Raw genomic sequence first — 21640 nt, 5'->3', positions numbered from 1 at the left:
TGATCCAGGTAATAAACAGCAGATAAGGCAGGATTTCTAGAAACTCAACTAGAAATCCAGACCCTTCGGGCCTGGATTTAGGCACCCCTGGTATAGACTGAAGAAATGTTAATACCATCTCTGCTACTTGTCAATTTTGACATGTTTCTTTGCATTTTATGTCTGTATTAAAGTAGAATTTGTTGTGTTTGAAATTCTGTCTCAGGACGTCACAAGACTTGCTGATTTGCTCTGTAAGAGGACAAAGAGCAGGTTTGGACCTGAGGAAGAAACTGAAATCAATACTATCCTCTTCAAGATGGAAGACGTCATCCAAGAGAGGCGCAAAACAGGGGACAAGGGACTGTTTCACCTGCCAGGTGTGTTGAGCAGGTTGCTCTTGGTACTTACCAGTACAGCCTACAAACTATAGGAAAATATAAGAATCTGAGGCCCTTTACCTTTTCAGGCACACTTTTGTTTGCAGAAGGTGACTCCATTATGTGTTTCTTGTAGTTCTGAAATATGGTGAATTTTTTCCCTGTTTTTGGAGCTGGTATTGTAACCACAAGAAGGCACAATGCAATGCTTTTGAGTGCTAGTCCCAAGTCAGAGTGAATGTGGAGAGTTGGGTTTCTGACATAGAACCACAGCCAAATCAACAATCCAAATAACGAACAGAAGAGAGCTTGGTAAAAGTCAAAATGTTTTTTACTTAAGTTTGCTTGTGGAAACAAGATAGTTACATTTCAAAGTTGGGTCATTTATAGTTACAAAGTAATGCTTTGGATTAGTTTATCCTTTTTTCTGCCCTCCAGCTTAAACCAAACAAAGTTGTCCTCTGCTCTAACAGGAGAGGTATGATTCTGTGTTCAGCAGTGCCTGGTTTTCATTATCCATGTGATTAAAGACAAATGTAGAGGAAATACAGTATGACGTCCTGCCACAAAACATACAAAATCAAATATTCACAAATATTATTGCCTCAGTCTATATGTGACAAGCTCTGCACAGGGACATTCGGATAAACAGGTGGTGCTTTCACTGTTGTTTTTTTTATTGTTTATCAGAAAAGTACTATGCATGGTAATAAACATTTCATTAAACATGAGAATAAACACAAAGAGTTATGGCTAAGGGCTAATTTTCACTTGTTTTCCACAAAAGATATTGCAGGTACACAGTTGAACAATTTGGTGTAAATGAAAAAATAAAAATAAAATGTAGCTTAAATGTACAACTTAATAAATTGCTTTACTATTATTGGTGTCAATCAATAAAGTGGGTTGTCTTGAGGCAATGTCTAATTAAACACATGGGCTTGCACCTTTGCAGTGAAATTTATTCCCAGCTGGATATTTTACATGTAGTTTCAATTATGTTTTTAGAAATTAACATTTTCTTTGAGGAGCAAACGAGCAGTAGAAAAGAGCAAAGAAAAGAAGATTAGAACATAATTAATTATTACAGACAAAGTCCAAATATTAACACCAAAAGAGAACTGAAGACACAAAGAACATTTTATGTAGAATTAAAATACAACACAAATACAAACTCCAATTTGGGGACTGGTGTCAAAGAGTGCTGTGTCAAACTGGTCTTATCGAGCCAAAGTAGGAAAAACATGAAGCCGGCCAGCATCAGAACTGTACATTAGAGGAAGTGTTGTGTTCAGTGAAAACAGACAAAAAGCTGAGATGCAAAGAGTAAATATGTATTTAGAATTGGAAACAAACAGAATGACCAGTTTCTCAAATTAACTATTCAGCTAAAAGTTAATAGCTATTCAGAAGTCCAGTTCTATGACCTCCATGCAAGCAAAGTTCAGGAAATAATCCAATCAGGTTTCCACAAAATCATTATATAGAGGTTTGTACGCCTCCTACTGCCCAGTCCGAGGTTGTTGAGTCCCGGTTACAGTATAAGGCTTGAGATGGCCTAGCCTAGCAGATCAACTGTTGGAACCTGACCTGCACAAAACACAACCAACGATGAACGCCTCCCACAATTGAAAAATGAAATAACAATGGACCACTATTTTCAGTTTATGCCTTCTGCTCTTTATAACAAAAAAACCTAACAAACCAATATCCAGAAAGAGTACTCAAATTCAAAAAATGATTAACCAATTTAATGAATATAAAAAATTAAAGGTGCATTTTTTTCTCATACAAGAGTGGCAAGAAATACAAACACATCAGCATTACAAAACCATTGTGTAAACAGTAATTTGCATCATACAAATATAACCTGTTTAAAGACCCAATGCCAGCACTAGCAGATTTTGATGAACACAAATTGCAGTATTAGGAAAATTAGTGTCCTGATATAAACAAGAACACCCACCAGTTCCCCGTTGTGACTTATGAAGCGCTTACGCAGCCCTGCTGCTCATGAAGGCCTGGCCTGGCTTCCGTATACAGAAGACATTGCTAATGTTCATTTATAAAGGCAAGTCTCGCAACAGTCAGAACCACCAAATCTTGCGATCGTCCCAACAACATGGCAGTGGCCTGAACAAAAACCACAAATCACATCAAGGCTAAATACAGCCGACATTGGTGAGGGTTAGAATGAGGTTATTCCTCCAATTGTTAAGACGTCGTATAGGAACATAGATAAAATATCTTAAAAGAGCTTGGAGAGCATATATGTAATACGTAATATGCCACCAAAGATGCTATGACATACATCATTACAAAAGCCTAACATAACAGTCAGTGATACGTACGATTTCCGACTTCCTGAGTTGTACGTTGTCACATAAAGCAAGAACTGTGGTGGGAGCTTCATGGTATTACAATGTGATGATGTTTTGATGGATATGCCAGAAGGTAATATGCTAGTTAATAGTCAACAAAGTGTTTCAAATAATCTTAAACAATTTAAATTTATTTTTATGTTTAAAAATTCATACCGTTGCCAAGCTGAATGAAAACACTGAGAAAAAAACAGCGCTCATTGTACCCTAAATAAAAATGTACTTTTTCAGAGAGCAGTGCTCATTTGAATCCTCCATCAGTGGTGGAAGCAACTAAGAAGAAGAGCAACAAGATGCAGCATTTGTACAGGAAACTGTGTGACATTGACAAAGAGCTTAGTTTGTTGGATCCTTCCAGCTTCCAAAAGCCCAACAGTTACAGCCAGGCCTTGCAGCAAGTCCAAAGCATGAAGGGTCTCATTGAAGTTCAGCTGTTCCCACCAAGCCATGCCAAAGAGGATGAGCCAACCCATAACAAGTAATGTATTTCTACTATTATTATAGTTTTTACATGTCAATTACTACTACCTGCCCCCCCCCCCCCACACACACACACAAGATTTCTCCTACAACTTACACTGACCAAAAATATAAACCCAACACTTTTGTTATTGCTCCCATTTTTTATGGTATGAACTCAAAGATGTGAAACACTTTCCACATACACAAAATTACCAGTTCTCTGAAATATTGTTCACAAATCTGTCTAAATCTGTGATAGTGAGCACTTTTCCTTTGCCAAGACAATCCATCCCACCTTGCAGGTGTGCCATATCAAGATGCTGATTAAACAGCATGATTATTGCACAGGTGTGCCTTAGACTGGCCACAAGAAAAGGCCACTCTGAAATCTTCAGTTTTGTTTTATTGAGGGGGTCAGGGGACTCAGACAACCAGTCAGTATCTGGTGTGACCACCATTTGCCTCATGAAGTGCGACACATCTCCTTTGCATAGAGTTGATCAGGTTGTCTATTGTGGCCTGTGGAATGTTGGTCCACTCTTGTTCAATGGCTGTGCGAAGTTGCTGGATATTGGCAGGAACTGGAACACGCTGTCGTATACGCCGATCCAGAGCATCCCAAACATGCTCAATGGGTGACATGTCCGGTGAGTATGCTGGCCATGCAAGAACTAGGATGTTTTCAGCTTCCAAGAATTGTGTACAGATCCTTGCAACATGGGGCCGTGCATTATCATGCTGCAACATGAGGTGATGTTATTGGATGTACGGCACAACAATGGGCCCCAGGATCTCGTCACGGAATCTCTGTGCATTCAAAATGCCATCAATGAAATGCACCTGTGTTCTTCGCCCATAACAGATGCCTGCCCATACCATAACCCCACCACCACCATGGGCTACTCGATCCACAACATTGACATCAGAAAACCACTCACCCACACGACTCCACACACGCTGTCTGCCATCTGCCCTGAACAGTGTAAACCGGGATTCATCCGTGAAGAGAATACCTCTCCAACGTGCCAGACGCCATCGCATGTGAGCATTTGCCCACTCAAGTCGGTTACGACGACGAACTGGAGTGAGGTCGAGACCTCGATGAGGACGACGAGCATGCAGATGAGCTTCCCTTAGACGGTTTCTGACAGTTTGTGCAGAAATTCTGTGGTTATGCAAACCGATTGTTACAGCAGCTGTCCGAGTGGCTGGTCTCAGACGATCTTGGAGGTGGACATGCTGGATGTGGAGGTCTTGGGCTGGTGTGGTTACACGTGGTCTGCGGTTGTGAGGCCGGTTGGATGTGCTGCCAAATTCTCGGAAATGCCTTTGGAGACGGCTTATGGTGGAGAAATGGACATTCAATTCCCTAGCAACAGCTCTGGTGGACATTCCTCCTATCAGCATGCCAATTGCACGCTCCCTCAAAACTTGCGACATCTGTGGCATTGTGCTGTGTGATACAACGGAAGATTTCAGAGTGGCCTTTTCTTGTGGCCAGTCTAAGGCACACCTATGCAATAATCATGCTGTCTAATCAGCATTTTGATATGGCACACCTGCGAGGTGGGATGGATTGTCTTGGCAAAGGAGAAGTGCTCACTATCACAGATTTAGACAGATTTGTGAACAATATTTCAGAGAACTGGTTAATTTGTGTATGTGGAAAATGTTTCACATTTTTGAGTTCATACCATAAAAAATGTGAGCAATAACAAAAGTGTTGCGTTTATATTTTGGGTCAGTGTATAAAGAAGTATAAAAAAGAACAGTCATGCAGTTGACAATACAGTTTCTCGCTCCCTACTCCCAGGTTTCGCCCAGCAGATGGCGCTGCAATGAATGGCGGAGGGAAAAAAAGTTTGTGCTGTCGTGGAATGCTCCCCTGGTGGTTCGTCTTTGTCGGCTGGTTGCTGGTGATAGCGACCAGTGTTGTGTCAGGATATTTTACAATGCTGTACGGACTAAAATTTGGGAAACAACGCTCCATAAGCTGGTTGGTATCGATGATTATCTCCTTCTTCCAGAGTCTTCTTTTCATTCAGCCTCTGAAGGTGAGAAAAAAAAAACCATTTGAAGGGTCTCGTTGAAGACCCTTCAAACACACATGACAGACACATGACGAGTATATTTGCGGAACAAATGTTGACCCACCATCTGAACACTCCTACCACAGGTGATATGTCTCGCAGTCTTCTTTTCGTTGATAATAAGGAAAGTAGAGGAGGAAGACCTACATAATGTTGAATTTGTTGAAGAAATTCAAGGTGGAGTATTATTAAGACTATGGGGTAGAATAACTGTCAAAATGAAACGTATACTGTACTTATAGACAAACTGTGTAAAAATATATATAGAAATAAAAATAGTTTCACGTTTAACATGTTCAAATGATACACCTTTGTTTTGAATGCATTTTTTTTTTTGGTCATTCTTTTTTTTTGTTAAACTACTGTCAAAAATAAGACTCGGGGTCACAGGTACATTTATCGATTCAGCAAAGTGTGCATGAGTAATGATTCTATTCCCACTCTTTTCTTTCATTTTTCAGAAATGTTTTGTTGTCATATGGAAAGAGCCAATTTGTTTTAGTTTCATCAACACACCCTTAAAGCTGCGTTCACACCGAATGGTATTCACACAGTAAGGGCGTCCATTTTCAGAGTTAAGTCAATGTACAGACTCGATCAGAAGTCCTGCGGCGTGTTTTGAGCGTCAGGTGCAGTAGTCTGGCAGCAGTGCGTATAGGCCGTCTCGGCATGAAGCGGCACAATGTTTCCAGACTTTTGTCTCATCCCAAACCATGAGGGAGTGAGCTTTTTCCCGTGACATGTTCCTGATGCAATCAGTGGGTGCAGTCCAAAACCTGCATGGAGGACAATCTGATGGTTTCCCTTTGTTCTCCTAAATTCTATGATGTTTTTCGTATTTGTATGGAGACAATGATAAAATGTCCTCTAATTTTTTCCTATTTTTCCCTCCTCTGACTAATTCAGACCATCAAACTGGTTCATAAAGAGACGGAAGTACTGCTGAGAGCAGCCGTTATTCAGATACAGCTCCAGACTGTAGAAAATCTGAATGATGTCATGATGTGTTTACAGATGTTCTTGTTGAGCTCTTCCAAGTAAATAAAGCTGATGTCTCAACATCAGTGTCTTCCATCTATTGACTGTATTGCACACTTTCTCTTTCGGCTTTTCCCATCAGGGGTCGCCACAGCGAATCATCCTTTTCCACCTCACTCTATCATGAACATCTTCTACCCTAACATTAGCCAACTTCATGTCCTCTGTTAAGACATCCATATATCTCCTCTTTGGCCGTCCTCTTGTCCTCCTGCCAGGCAGCTCCATCTCCAACATCCTTCTACCAATATATCCACTATCCCTCCTCTGAACATGTCCAAACCATCTCAGTCTGGCTTCTCTGACTTTGTCGCTAACACAGGCAACATGAGCCGTCCCTCTGATGTACTCGTTCCTTATCCTGTCTAACCTGGTCACTCCTAAGGAGAACCTCAACATCTTCATCTCCGCTACCTCCATCTCAGCCTCTTGTCTCTGTCTCATTGCTACCGTCTCTAACCCATAGAGCAGAGCTGGTCTCACCACTGTCTTGTACACCTTTCCTTTGAGTCTTGCTGGCACTCTTCTGTCACACAACACTCCTGACACGTTCCTCCACCCGCTCCAACCTGCCTGCACTCGCCTCTTCACCTCTTTTCCACACTCCCCATCACACTGAACTGTTGACTATTGACTGTATTGTACACGAGATATACAAATATACTGTTAATGCTTCCATGTAGCGATGAGGCTAAAAACTTTTTACAGAAGTTCCTCCCATACACGTCGTGCATTAAATTTATGAGCACATTTTTGGACAAGGTTCGAGCAGCAAATTTGACGCGTGTCAAAAGGGCGGTAGACACGAATTAAATGTGGTCTGATTCCGCCATTGTTCATAAAACTACATTCTCCGTTATTTATTATATGACTGCTGCAACATTGAAGGTTGGTGCAGATTTTTGTGATCAACCATCTACAGTAATAAAATATTAATAAAGTAATACTGAAAAAATAAATATCAGTTCATCAGTAGCTGTTTATACTCTATTGCTGAGGCATCTTCAATATCTAACATTTACCTGCGGTTTGGGCTGTAAGTGTGCACGAGGACTTTGTCGAAACGATGTTTTGTGACTTGATTTGCTCGTGACATTTTTTGACGGTAATTTAACAAGAGAGAAGGTTTGTATTTCAAACAAAAAAAATAGTCATATTCAGAACCAACATACCAAATGTAAAACGAAATGTTATGTTCCTTTTCTTTAATTTTATTTTAATAAAGTGAGAAGAACAATGTTTATGAGCATACATTTCATTTAGACAGTTAACTTACCCCTTACAACACAAACATTCTGGTTTCGGTAAAACGGTTGGAGATTTTAACAAGTGTAGAAGCATCAACAGGTGAGAAGAAGGATCACGATGCAAGCGGATGGAAAAGCCTTCTCTATGAACCCCCTCCTCCTGCGGCCATTGAGAGGATGAAGAGGAACAAGATAATGCAGCAGAAGGCTAACGCTCTGCTCAAAGAGATACTGAGTGAGTACACTTAGAGCAAAATGCAAGGCTCATCTCAGTGAGGATTTGCAAGTCAATTAGATTTTTGCTACTACAGCAAACCCAGTTTCTTGCCTTAAAGTTTTATTGGATTCATCCCAACTGTTTATTGACACAAACCACACTTTGTTATTGCTTTATTGGAAATAAGGCGAATGGGAGCTATACTCTGTATGTGTGTGCAGTTTATATAGGCTTCTTGTGGATGTTGCTGTTGGTGGCATATGGCCAGAGAGATCCCAACGCCTTTTACCTGAACCAACACATCAGGAATAGCTTCACTGGGGAGGCCTCGGACAGCATGAGTCTGCAGGATGTGTTCACGTGGGCCAACACCACCCTGCTCAAAAACCTCTTTGGAGAGTATCCAGGTAAGCATGTACCTTCCAAAAGGACTCTGCCTTTTAAAAAGATGGTATTAAATGGGGTTAAGTTGGACTAGTAGCTGTCTTCTATTTTCTTTTACACCTAATGGAACTTTGAAAAGTTTCTTTTAGTAACTTCTAAATTAGGAAAGTATTGAAGGATGTGTTTTCCTGTTGCCCAAAGGGTTTAGTTGCTAAAGTCATTTACTGAATGTTTGCAGAGACGCAGCCCTGCTTCCGTCCTGGCATATAAAGCAGTTATTGAGGGAGCAGAAGTCTTTTAAAATTTCATGCCATATTGTTTCCACCTTTTTAGTATGATTGATTCATTGTTTGCTTTTTTGGCTTGGTCTACTCCTAATAACTTTAGTCATGCTAGTAGAAGTTGCAGTAGTTTTTGATATGGTGTGATAAAAGCAAATGTAATTTTTATTATCTTAAGTGAACTTCATTAAAAAAATAAGTTTTATACAAAGCAGTCCAGATATATTTAAGAACATAATATATATATATATATATATATATATATATATATATATATATATATATATATATGTATATATATGTACCCATTACATAAATTACACAATGCAGCCATGAGGGGGCCCAAGCCAAGGCCTCATTGTGCTGGTCTTTACACCTGGAGTGATCAAAGCAAAGAAAAATAAGCTCATATAGAGATACTCGAATTGTTCCTAAAAGAAAACATAATAAATCTTGAAGATTTGCATGAAGCCCATTAACAAAGTGCATAGGAGGCTTTTCAGTGCAGTGGAGTTTAAGAGTTTAGCTGGTGACTTTTTTGTTTTTCTACACGTTGCAGAGGACATGCATCCCCATTTAAATCTGGAGCTTTGAGTCTAATGCAGGCAGCCACAGGAAGACTATGCTGAAATCTGAACACTGGTGTGAACAGTGTCCTCTTTGGCTTAATAAACTGAGACATGCAGAAGCATATGGCATCAGCTGCAGAGGCGTGGAGCTGGTTGTCAGATCTTAACAGTAACCCATTTTAAAGGGACAGCAACCAGACTAAAGGAGGGTGCAGAGAACACCCAGGGCAAGAACAGATGAAAAAAGTCTGTATTTTGCAGATAAATTCTTCCAAGTGGCAGCATTAGGTCAGATGAATCCCCATTCTTGAAAGAATCAGACTCATGTGATCGAGAACACAAGCCCACCACCTTTGTGTAAACAAACAGTGGGCTGCAGGAACAAAATTAATCCAACTGAAAACTTACATAAACCCACCTAACATCGACAATAGAAGAGTGGAAAATGTTTATTTATTTATTTATTTTTACTAAATCAATATCAGCTTTGAAAAAAACAAGGAAGCAATCTGCCTTCTGTTGGCAACCATACCTATGTCAGTGTCTCTTCAATTCCCTGGCTACTGTGGGTATGTAGAAAAAAAAATGCAGTGAGCTGCAAAGGTGGGATTATCTCATTTGTATTCACACTTAACTGAATGAGTGTAGCAAATCAAGTGGTCAATGAGAGCACATGATAACAAAGCATCTGCAGTCATGACGAGATAAAGAAAAGAAAAAAAATCCATATTTCAGGTTTTATCACAGATGGAAACTCCAAACTGGTGGGCGATGCCAGAGTTCGTCAGGTGCGAGTGAAGGAGGACTCGTGTCAGATTGCTGGGCTCATGCTTCCGTTGGTGCCAGAATGCAATGCTCCGTACTCATGGGACCTGGAGGAAATGGGCTCCTACGAAACTGGCTGGAATCGCACTGGCCGAGAAAATTTTTCTGCAAGCACTCCAAGTCCCTGGAAGTACCAGACGCAGACTCAACTCAGGGGAAGACCATTCTGGGGCAAAACAGCGCTCTACAGGGGAGGAGGCTTTGTGGTGGAGCTTGGCCCTGATTTATCAAATGCAAGCAGGTACTGCGAAGGGGGGGGGGGGGTTCTAAGGGCAGGGATGTCCAGTTTAGTTTAGTCAGTTTGTTAGTTCAATTTAGTATTTTCCTAATGAATTATATGTATTCATGATCCTTTTGATTTTATGTTTAACGTTTTCAATTACTGATACGAAGCCCATCGAGACGACTGTTGTTGTGAATTTGGGCTGTACAAATAAAATTGAATTGAATTGAATTGAAACTTACAGCAGAGTGAACTGAATATAATGTCTCAACAATCTAAAGCCTTAGTCACAACTGCCCTTGTGGGTAGATAAGGGCTGTCTGATGGCCAAAACTGGTCCAACATGTATGTGGCAGGCTGGTGGAACAAAATATGAAAGTCAGAGTACTCGGTGAACCTGTAGAGCAAAAATGTTCGCGCACATTATTTCTACCGGCAGAATAATGACCATTCGAAGCAAACACCTCTACAACATGTGGGGTAAAGTTCTGGTGAATGGCCGTACAGATATTTCATCAAACCCTGTGGATTTTGCAAGTAGCCTGTCAGTGCTGTTTACGTGATAAGTGTGCAGTCCTTGCGTGTAGCCTGACTGCATCACCTGTAAGTCATGTACCACTTCTATTAGTCCTGCGGATCCTTCACGATACACTTACCAAACATACGTCAATTCTATGTTCCATTTTCCTGACGTCCCTTGAGGTGACAGTGCAAACCTCAAGGGAACTACTAGACAAACCTGCGGTTGCCTTAAGATGTGGCAACTCCTCTGTACAACCATCTGCAGGCCTGGACAACCCAAAAACCAGCAGGGTCAACCCCCTGGGTGGATGCATGTGACTAAGGCTTTATGCTGGTTTGACGGATCCTGAACCCTTCTTTAATACACTTTTATTTCCTTCTTCCACAGCACACTTGAATATCTTTTTGAGAATAAATGGCTGGATTTGTACACAAGAGCCATCTTTGTTGAGTTCACTGTTTATAATGCAAATGTGAACCTCTTCTGCATCATCACTCTGTTGATGGAGACCACAGCAGTAGGTAAGAAGCACTGCTTTGGATGATTGTAATCATGATTCATTCTCAGCTTTATTCCAGATGCTCAAAATTAACATGGCATTAGATTTATTCTTTTATGAGTGGGTGCCAGTAATTGCATCTTCTGTAAAAAACGGAGTGTATCAAAATCAAACACTGGTTTACTTTTGCAGGAGTGTTTCAGTTCTACAGTGAGCTGCAAAGCATCCGCCTTTACCAGTCGACCGGCGGTCTCTACGTCTTTGTCATGGCTGCTGAGATCATTTATTTACTTTTCATCCTTTATTACATGTTCTTGCAGGTAAGAGTTTACACTTACGGATGCATTAAAATCACTGAAATTATTCCTAATTGTTAATTGTAGATGCAGTGCTTTACCGTTTGTCACAGGAGTTACGATCTGATTACGTAGGATTCTAGATGTTTTAAGGCAGTAAAACTCCTCACAACACACTTAATACACTTTTCTCGTACAGCCATGAATATTTTCTAACTCTAACTCTCTTGTTTAACTCTTAAAATTCAGAACCTTTAAAGAAAAATATTTAGTATTATTGAATGTAACAAAAATCTGCTATCGTAAAATTTGTCATGCGGAACACATTCTGCATAGGAGACAGAACATGGAGGAGATTGATTGACAAGGTCGACAACTAATCAGGACGAAAAGCAGTGCGCCGTTTAAAAAAAGATTTTAAAAAATTTGCAAACTTGCACTGAAAAACATCTGTGAAACAGTGAGATAAACAAAAGGTGAACCACATTTTAACAAGGGAACTCGTCTGTTTTTGTCCAAAAGAAAAGTTTTGATTTTTTTTTTGTCATTGTAACACCTGGAGTTAAAACCTTTTAGGAGTCATTTCTAGCAACACAGAAACATCCTGGTTGCATAAATGTAACTTTAATATGTCAATCATTTCCAGGCGGATGAGTAACTTTAAAGGGCCTTTGCAAAAAGAACTTTGAGCTTTTAAGTTTATTCCAATGTTAATTCCTCAACAACTCCAAAGGTGTATTTTGATACGTTCACGCATTTTTGAGCAGTGTTTTGTTTTTGTGGGAGAAACGCAGACGTGCTGCCGAGGCCGGCTCTAGGTTGACATGAAATAGGTGGCGCCCACACGGAGTTAAAGGCGATGCCTCAGAGATCGAGTCGTCTTACTTCTGGGTAATGAGCTGCGAAACTCACTAATATTTCCCAAAAAAATCTTGTTCTTTAGTGTGTCAAAAGTAATATATGATCATATGGATGCAGTTTACTCTGAAAGGCGTAAGAAAATCATGATATAGGCCGTTTAAAAATTACAAAACATTTTAACATAAAAGCCTTTGATGAGTCCACCGTGCACATGCATTGATGTGATTTGATAAAAAAAATCTAGTGAAAAAAACGACATTTTAAACAAAAATATCACATATTTTTTCAGCTGTAAATTATTTTGTAATTCATCTCAGGGTCAGCTGTTGGTTTATCGAAATCTTCCTTAATCATATTACAGGACTGTGATTTGAAAAGGTTAACTGAAGCTCAACAGTCAATAAACACAACCCTTTGTAATTAGTTTAAAAATTAATGTCATTTGCTTTGTCTTGACTTTATTAAGTTTCCCTCACATAACCAAAGGTCATGCGTTTGTAGCTGCTTGTTACTCAATGGAACTGCGTTCCTTTTCTGTCAGGCAGCACAGTATCACTAATGCAGCACTGAGTCATAGTCTATTAACACACTTCTATTTTCTTCAAGGGCTGTTTTTCTGCTAATTTGGGTTCCTCCATTAACTGAAATTTCTCTGTAATGATATAATTTTGTGGCCACTTTTGTGGCTCTTTTAGGCTGTTTTCTTGGGGATTCTAATAAACAAAGCTAACCTATATAATGTAATAAAGCACATCTTTTAATTATTTATGAAATACTTTGAAGTTTTTCTGACCAAGTCTTGTGGATTACTCCATATGCATCTAAAACTTAAAAGTTTGATGGGCCAAAGTTTTTTTTTTTTTTTTTTTTTTTTACTAATAGAAAACTTCATTCCAGCTTTTATTTGCCAACAAACATGCTGCAGAAGTCAAAGTTGGATTTCTATTGTCTTAAAAATGACATTTTCCCCTTTTTTCCTTTCAAATAGGCCAAATTAATGAGGCTGCAGCGGTGGGATTATTTTAAAAATAAGTTTTATCTTCTGGAGCTTAGTATTATTCTTCTCAGCATGAGTGCTGTGGCCATTTTCATCAGGAGGACACTTCTTGGAAACCGAGATGTGGCTTTTTACCAAACCCACAGAGACCAGTAAGACCAACACAACTACTGAGAAACAGTCATTCACTCCTGAGCTTGATACTATCATTATATTTTAAAGGCCCACTCCAATGAAAATTGAATTTTGGGTGTTTTTACCATGTTCTTGTGGAATCTTTTTCATGATTGAGGACAGATAAAAAAATTAGGATTAAAACTGCATTTCTGAGCATTTATTCAAATCTCAAAATATGAATTGCTCCAATATTGCTCGACATTTTTGGTAGTGTTCTGTTGGTGTTGTGAGGGGCTTTAAACTAACGGGAGAAAGTGTAAACAAATGGATGATGGGAATTCAGGTCAGGCTTAGTTCATGCCCACCCTTCTGTCTAAAACTCAAAGTTGAATTTCAAATAAATTTCTGCCGTTCTGCAGAAACTGAGTCCTCGAAAACAACAAGGGCTTTTTTGATTTGGGATAAAATCGGCATAATCATCAAAAGACCACTGGTAATTCTTTTACTGTTGATCAATGACTGGAGTGGGACTTTAATGCTTCTTTTGCTCTATTGTCCCTTTCGTATAATTTACTAATCAATTTGAAGACATCTTGGTTGTGCGTCTAGATTTGCCAGTTTCTATGACACGGCCACAGCCGACCTGCAGCTGCAGTATCTCATCGCGTTCCTGGTCCTCCTTGCCACGGTCAAATGTTGGCACCTGCTCAGACTGAACCCCAAGATGAACCTGATCACAGCCGCCCTGCAGCGAGCCTGGAACGACATCTCCGGTTTTCTTCTCATTTTTGGGGTCTTGTTTGTGGCGTACTCCATCACGGTGAGTATTTGGAGCTTCACCCATTACAAATAAAAGCTTTTTCCTAGTGAGTTTCACGAGCCAGGTTCTCTGAGATAATACAAATATCCCTGCAGCGCTGTGAGCTAACATTAAGATGCTATTAAAAACAACCAAACTCCATGGAGGAATGTTATGGTAATGTGCCTTCAGGTTTAGAGTCTTTACTTAAAGATAAGTTAAAAAAAATCCTATTTAGATTTGATTGCAACTTATTTGAATGCATACTGTATAAGCAATAATAATTCTTGCTTGAACATTTCCAATCATACACGCCTATTTCAATACAGAAGCTGCTTTACAGCAGACTGAAAAGCTATTAAGGATGTGTTAAAAATTTAAAGATGTCAGCCCAGGTTCTTCATTTCTTCCTCCCAAGTCTCATTAGTTTCCTTTAGAGCGAAAGGAATGGGAGATAGTTTAGTTTAAGTATCAATCATTGCGTAGCTAAGGCAGGCAAATTGCAAAAAAGGAAAAAACTAAGCTGACAAATTACTTTTAGGGTGTATTCTGATGAAAAAGTCTGTTGGTCCGGATCGAGTCCTGAAGCTTGCGCTTGGTCTGTATTCAGACTGCCTTCAACCGGACATTTGTGTTTCAAACTGAATCTTTGGAAACAAAACCCCAAGACTAAAGCTCTTTAGTCATTGGCCAGAAATTACGAGGGCGGGGCAAAGCAACGAGAGAAAGAAATCAAAGTCTAAAAAGTTATAAACCTGTAGAGAAATTTATTAAGGAGAATCTATGGTCAGAAAAAAAAAACTTTTAAATAATGACAGCCAATGAGACAAATAAATAGATAAAAAGTCACAATATAATAAAAAAAAGAAATAACCATATACAAGTCCAAGCTGAGAAATGTGGATGAAGCGGTTTGAATCAGTGCTGTTGGGATGAGGCGACTACCTAAACATACTAATTCTTTCATGAAATGATTTCATCACGCCATTTTTCAAGATATCAGGATGGTTCAGTAGGCTCAGACATTGAATGAGCGGCTCAGAGAGTATATGAGATCCTTTTTCCCCTCATGGATTGGCCCCCCCAGAGTCCGGACCTGAATAAATTCTCTGGGATGTGCTGGAGAAGACTTTCTGCAGCAGCTTAGCTCTCCAGCCATCAATTCAGGATCTTTTAGGTCAAGTTTCCCTCTGCTTTTAGATATGCATGATCAAAGCAGTTTCAGTTCTCTTGTTGTAATATCACCAAATTGAAGAAAGTTTAATTCTGAAAGATCACAGCTCATGCAGTGGTCATCATCTTTTCAGAGCAACTTGATTTACGGCTGGAAGCTTTCATCCTATAAGACCTTCACAGACTCTCTTCTGACCGTCATCAGTTTGCAGGCAGGCATCTTCAACTATGATGAGGTGAGTGCTCACAGGCTGGAGAATTTGTGCCACACTGAGATTGTATGTGAACACCACAGACAAATGAGATATGTGTATCTTAACTTAATTTTGTCTTAACTTACGGCTGACTCACTTTAGCAGTATATTTGCACAAAAAATTGGCAGTACAGCTTTATTCACACATTTAGGCAAATGTTTGACATCATTCTGATGACTGAATGTTAGTATTTTCTTCCAGGTTTTGAATGATGACCCGGTGCTTGGTGGATTACTCGTCGGTTCCTGCATCGTCTTCATGACATTTGTGTTGCTTAACCTTCTCATCTCCTTGGTTCTTGTGGCGCTGAAAACGGAGCAGTTAAACCACAAGGTAATGTTCATGTCAGTCATTTAGAGCGGGCTCCATTCTTCTACTTTTTCTTAAAAAAAAAAAAAAAATCCAAACATTTTTTTTTTTATTCACAGTGCAAAAGCTGAAGCTTAGAAATGCAGTAACCTTTAACTCTCTTTTGATGTTAGTTTAGAAGCTGCACTGATATTCCTGGGCAGATTTGACCCGGGCCATATTTAGTTATAAAAAAAAAAAACGAGTCATAAGATTAAAAAAAAAAAGTCACAAAAACTCTGTTTATATGTTATTCTTAACTCCTTTACTAACAATATTTACTTTAGCGATGTGTTTCACTGATCACAGATCATGTTTTAATGAGGTTAATTGAGCGTCAGCACACATCCGCCTATATGTGTACGAGACAGAGATGCATTATGTGTTTGATCTGAGTCTTTTTAACTTTTACTTTGACTGCCGGGTCAACCTGACCCAAACAGTAGCTTTGCAGCATAAACACATATAACAGGTTTACAAAAAGACTAAATACATTTTTATTTCAAATGTTGATTTTAAGTATTTCTTTTTTGATTGTTTTGAGTTGTTAAATGGGTCAATTTGACCCAGAACATAACAGAAGTTTTGTGAAAAGAAAACTGAAAGGGCCAAACAGTGTTAAAATGTTTGGGCTCACGAGCTGATTGATGAGTCAAACAGCTGGGTGTTATTTTACACACACTCACACCCCTCACCCCTTTGTGTCTCTATGTCTACAACTTCCTGACGTGTACCGTTTTTTAGTCTTCTCCTGAAGTAAGTCCAAAAATAAAGCCATTTGGGGAAGTAATGGAGAAAGTTATACAGCAAAGCTGCAGAAAAACACTACATTTAACCTGTAGACTGTTCATATTTGAAAACATTAATGACAAAAAAAAAAAGTGAACAGTGAGTAAATAATTAATTTCCACAATTATTTTTTTATACCTCCATTTATTGCCATGTCAGCAAACATAATGTCTCTAATGAGATGGACCAACCTGCTGTGACATTAATATGGCATCCCATGCTGTGTGTATTGGACGAGTGATCTGTCAAAATCAGAAACATTTGCTTTCTTAGAACATAAAAATATATATTTTAGGTCATCCTGGAGGATCTGGTAATGGGATAAAATGCCATCAAACTCTTGCATCCCTCATACTAAGATGCCTTTGTATAGAGTTTGTTTTTCTTAGATGACATTTGATCGATAAAAAAATAAAATACAATGATTTTATGCCATACTACTACCTCTATAATTTATGGCTTATTTTTGGCTCTCATTCACTCGTACACTCGTTCTAACGAGTTTTATTAGTCTAAGACTGTCCTTATTATTGGTGCTTCAATTGGGGTGTGAAGACGTTGGGGGGTCCAACTGTTTCTTTGGCAAATTTCAAAGTAAAATCAGTCTAGAGATTGAGCTTTTTGCCACTTCAAATTAAAAGTCAAATGTTTAATGAATACATTGAATACAACCATCAAAAACAAAGCAAAACTGTTTAACCATCCATTGAATTTCACCAAAAACAGTGACATCAAAAATTATCACCATTATTTTTATGAAACAAGAAACTGGTTTGGCTTCAAAAAGTCACACCTGTACTAGGTGAGGGAACATGGCGCAAACTATCAAATGAAATGTGTCATCAGTTGGTAGAAGTTCTGGTATCTAAAATTCCATACAAATTAAATTCGTTGAATTGATTGATATGAAAGCCCATGGCAGTTTTAATATGTTTGTCCATAAACAGCAGGCTGCTGCAGATGGTGTTAATTTGCAGACCTAACCCTTCTCATTAAAGAGAGGCATGGGGCTGTCTTGCAGTAACAATAAATTGACTTCATAGGGACCAGCTTGCCAAAAATTCAGATTCTTTAAATAGGAGTTATAACTGGAAAAAAAAATCTAGTTGTTGTGTTTTTAAAAACTGGGGGTTGGACTTAAATTGAATAAATTAGCAAACACAAATGGGAAAGTTTTGCAGGAAGAGGTGAAGAAAAAAATAAAACCATGCCATGTACTCAGTTATTTTGTTTGCTTCTTGGCAAAAAAGCTCAGCCAGTAATGGCACATTCAGCCCACCAGATAATTATTATGAACAGTGTAGTCTTCATGGATGGAAGAGTCAAAAGTTCAATATCTAGAACATTGACTGTCCTACCCAAAAATAAATCCAGAGCCTGCCATCTGTTGTTAAGATGTGCTCCAGTTCCGTCTCTTGAGGATTTGCCTGAGTCGAACAGAGAGGCTTTAGAATTAGCCGTAATTGTTCAATCATCCTTCCATCGATTCATTTCTGCCCCCAATCCTTTCATTTTTTGAAATGTGGAGGAGCAAACTGGAGTCTTGCCTTAAAACTGTCATCTAGAAAGTCATCCATCAGCTTCAAAGAGAGACAAACAAAACTAACGACCACATGCACATGTCCTCACACTCAGTCCTTTAGTTCGCTCAGAATTATAAAAACCAAACTGCTGCACACGTTCATGTGCTAATGGAAAAAACTTGAAGAGGCAAACGACTACACATGCGTCAAGAGTAAGTCATAGACGGATGTGGTGGATGGTATGGTACTTTTCCCAAATAAAAATTAATTCAGAATCAGAAACGATAACAAAAATTATTCAAATTACTGTATGGATGTTTTTTTTTTTGTCCTGGTATCAAGTGACACACAGACCAGTAGGGGTCTGAGGCCTGGGAGTTAATTTTAACTACTCTAAATCCCTACCAAATTGCAATAAAATGCAGAACACTGGATTTTTCAGCATTATATACCCCTTGTGCTATCTTAGATGACCCCACCCTTGCATTGACGTGCTCTCCTTACCATGACAAAGGTGGATGAAGGTGGAGAGGATTTCATGTAATCCATGGACACCAGTGAAGATCACAAATCATTGAAGAAAAAAGGTTCAGAGCACTGTCTAGTGGGTCTAGATGACCCAACTCCCAATGATAAAGTGCCTGAATAGCACAAGGGTTACACTAGTGTTTTGAAGGATTAGGGATTAGTAAGTGAACTCAGACATATCTTAGGTTAGGTAAAATGTCACACATTTTTGACCAATAAACTACAAAGATGTCTATTAAAATGAATAATCTGTGCATCCTGGCCAAAATGGTTTTAAAGACCTAATTCAGTGAAAATCATGTTTTTGGTGTTTCTAACATGCTCTTGTAGCATATTTCTCATGATACAGTACACATAAAAAAAATTAAGATTAAAACTGTTTTCTTTATTCATGGTGAATTAGTAGCAGATAAAAAAAATGCAGTTTAAAATAGTCTTTAGTGGTTACGTTGAGCAACAATCGGCGGGCCGCAAGATCCCTGCTCCACTCTATTCCAATACATCCAAATACAGACCAATAGATCCATTTACGTCTTTGTTTTTCTCATCTGAGATGGTATCTGGCTCAGAAGTGTATGGCTGGATAGCTCCAATATTGCTCGCCATTTTTGTTGCACTGGCGTTGTTAGGTTGAGGGTGTGAGGGCTGTAAGCTAGCGAGAAAGCGTGTAAACAAGGGAAGGATGAAAAACCAGCACAGGCTTACTCTGCGCCAACTGCAAAAACTGTCCTAGAAAATGACACTTTTTAAAAATTTGGGCTAAAAAAGGCACAATCCTAATTACAAAGGATTCCCAGTTAGACTAGGCTTTGAAAATAGATCAAAAGATGATTGGAGTGGGACTTTAAATATGGTTTCAAGTAGGCCTGTTTTATCACCACTTCAAAAACAGGACCTACTTTCCCACAGAATACTTTTTTTTAAATTGCCCTGATGACATTCTTCAACAAAACAGAACAGCAAGAAACAGAAACAGGCGCCATCTCATTTGCATAAAGGTAAGGTAGGACAATGCACATGGGGCAGGAGAAAGTTCCTGAGTTGGGTCATGGCATAAATTTTAATTATCAGTTCTAATTGATACATTGTGCATTCAGTCAACCCGGCATTAATCATTAATTTGTTTTAATGGTGTTGTAGATTGCCGTGTGTCCTCTTTAAGCAAAGTGTGTCAGTCTGGAACCAGAGTTTAACAGCCTGTCTTTATTCAGTGCATGATTTTTTTTTTTTTAATCATCCCGAAAAGCTATGGTACAAAGGAAATGTGTGTCCTAATTAACTACAGTTAATAAACTGAAGCCCCAAAGTGGCGCATCTCAATCTAAGCAAAGAAGTATGAGCTGAAATCAATGCAGATATTTGATCTGCAGATAAATCCTGCTTAGTATTCAGGAGCCGCTCTTCAGCATCTCTCATGTTATCTGAAAATGAATTTGATTGTTGCTGCTTTTGTCTTTTGTTTTTTACACAGCCCTCAGAAGAAGAAGAGGTTGTTGACCTCCTGCTGAGCAACATCTTCAGTCTCTTTGGCATCAGATATAAAGACACGGCGACTGACAGCAGCTGCTTGCCCCTTAATAACACTACAGATAGCTCCAAGTCCCATTAACTGAACTTTTGTCAGAACTCTGACAGAAACATCAAGAGATAGAGCTCTGGCATGTACTTCTTCAAATTTCTATGCAGTTATATAGCATCTTTGTGCTCATTTATTTAGACAACGTGTGAGGATCTGTCTTTGTTTAGGTTATTTTGCCTCTATGTATTCAATACATCAATACATGTATTTGCATCACGATGTTTATTGTTCACACTTGCTCTGAGTGAACCATCACACCTGATGCTTGGATGAACAGCTTATTGTCAGTCAGGCTTTATTCACACTGCAAGCTGAAATGAACACAATTGTATTTTTTTCACCTTCTTGTTCATATCTAAATCCTACACAAACTTAAATTTTTCTCCTTCAAATCCAGCCAGAACCATACAAAAACTGCGAGGCTAAATTGGTCATGTTTCTTATCTTTTGCAACATGATCTAAAGTCCGCTGATGCGATAGTCCTCAGTTTTTTGCCAGTGCTCGCCGGTTACCATTAGTTGTTGTGGTAAGTTTACTGATTTGCTGGACGCAACAAACTAAATCTGTAATTCTGCTAGTACAACACATTTTCTCTGCCAGCAGGCGATGAGAAAGTCAGTGGAAAAAATACCCTAGTTTTTGTTCCCTCTCCATTCTTTTGGTTTCTTATTCAGTTGATATTAGCTCTGCTTTTTTCTGACGACTACCTTCAGCTCTTTTTTTGTTTTTTTGTTTTATTAGCCACTCATGTATGTAGAATAAAAATACTAATTTGACTGGCGTGCCTTGACAAAACTCATTGAACTGTCTGTAAATTAATATAAAGCATATTCTTTATAAATATTGGGTTTGAAAGTCACCAAGGTGATGTATCTAAGATCTGTTGCATGTTATTCCTTCATGTCTACTGTGACTGTTCTTTTTCTTTTACTCAGAGACAAAGTAGTGAATGGCAATACAAAAGGAAGTTCTCTACATTGTTACTGATTTAGATGTTCCACTTTAATTAGAAAACACATATACAGCTCTGATGGTACTTTTTGCTTCCTTTCTCAAAATCACCAAGTTCTCTCTAAAATGCATCAAAGTACATTTGAATAAACTTTAAAAAGTGGTCTGAAGAGTGTTTTTCCTTTCTGAACTGATTTCTATTTAAATTTCTTTTTTTTTGGTAAAAAGTCTCCATCAAAATTAATTAAATTGTTTTAATTGATGAACCTGTTGGAAGCAGAAGAAAAGGAAAAATAAAAGTGGTCAGAATTATGATCTCTCAGAG

General features: G+C 38.8%; 1 protein-coding gene across 1 annotated transcript in view; it reads left to right on the top strand.

Moving 5' to 3' along the window:
- LOC101167330 (polycystin-1-like protein 2) overlaps positions 1-20529 on the top strand; it is a 55401-nt gene extending 34872 nt beyond the window's left edge. The window contains exons 29-42 of the mRNA XM_078939012.1: positions 206-359; positions 2972-3218; positions 5016-5256; positions 5379-5469; positions 7678-7812; positions 8016-8201; positions 9764-10094; positions 10987-11120; positions 11291-11418; positions 13244-13404; positions 13979-14189; positions 15476-15577; positions 15798-15929; positions 20256-20529. Of these exons, the coding sequence (XP_078795138.1) occupies positions 206-359; positions 2972-3218; positions 5016-5256; positions 5379-5469; positions 7678-7812; positions 8016-8201; positions 9764-10094; positions 10987-11120; positions 11291-11418; positions 13244-13404; positions 13979-14189; positions 15476-15577; positions 15798-15929; positions 20256-20393 (2391 nt within the window). The 3' untranslated portion in view covers positions 20394-20529. The remainder of the gene's footprint in view (positions 1-205; positions 360-2971; positions 3219-5015; positions 5257-5378; positions 5470-7677; positions 7813-8015; positions 8202-9763; positions 10095-10986; positions 11121-11290; positions 11419-13243; positions 13405-13978; positions 14190-15475; positions 15578-15797; positions 15930-20255) is intronic.
- The last annotated feature ends 1111 nt before the right edge of the window (positions 20530-21640 follow it).

Source organism: Oryzias latipes, chromosome 21, assembly GCF_053564925.1.
Source record: "Oryzias latipes strain Hd-rR chromosome 21, Olatipes_Hd-rR_3.1".
Classification (NCBI taxonomy): domain Eukaryota; kingdom Metazoa; phylum Chordata; class Actinopteri; order Beloniformes; family Adrianichthyidae; genus Oryzias; species Oryzias latipes.
The sequence above is the reverse complement of the archived record's forward strand: the minus strand, read 5'-3'. Positions and strand labels throughout refer to the sequence as shown.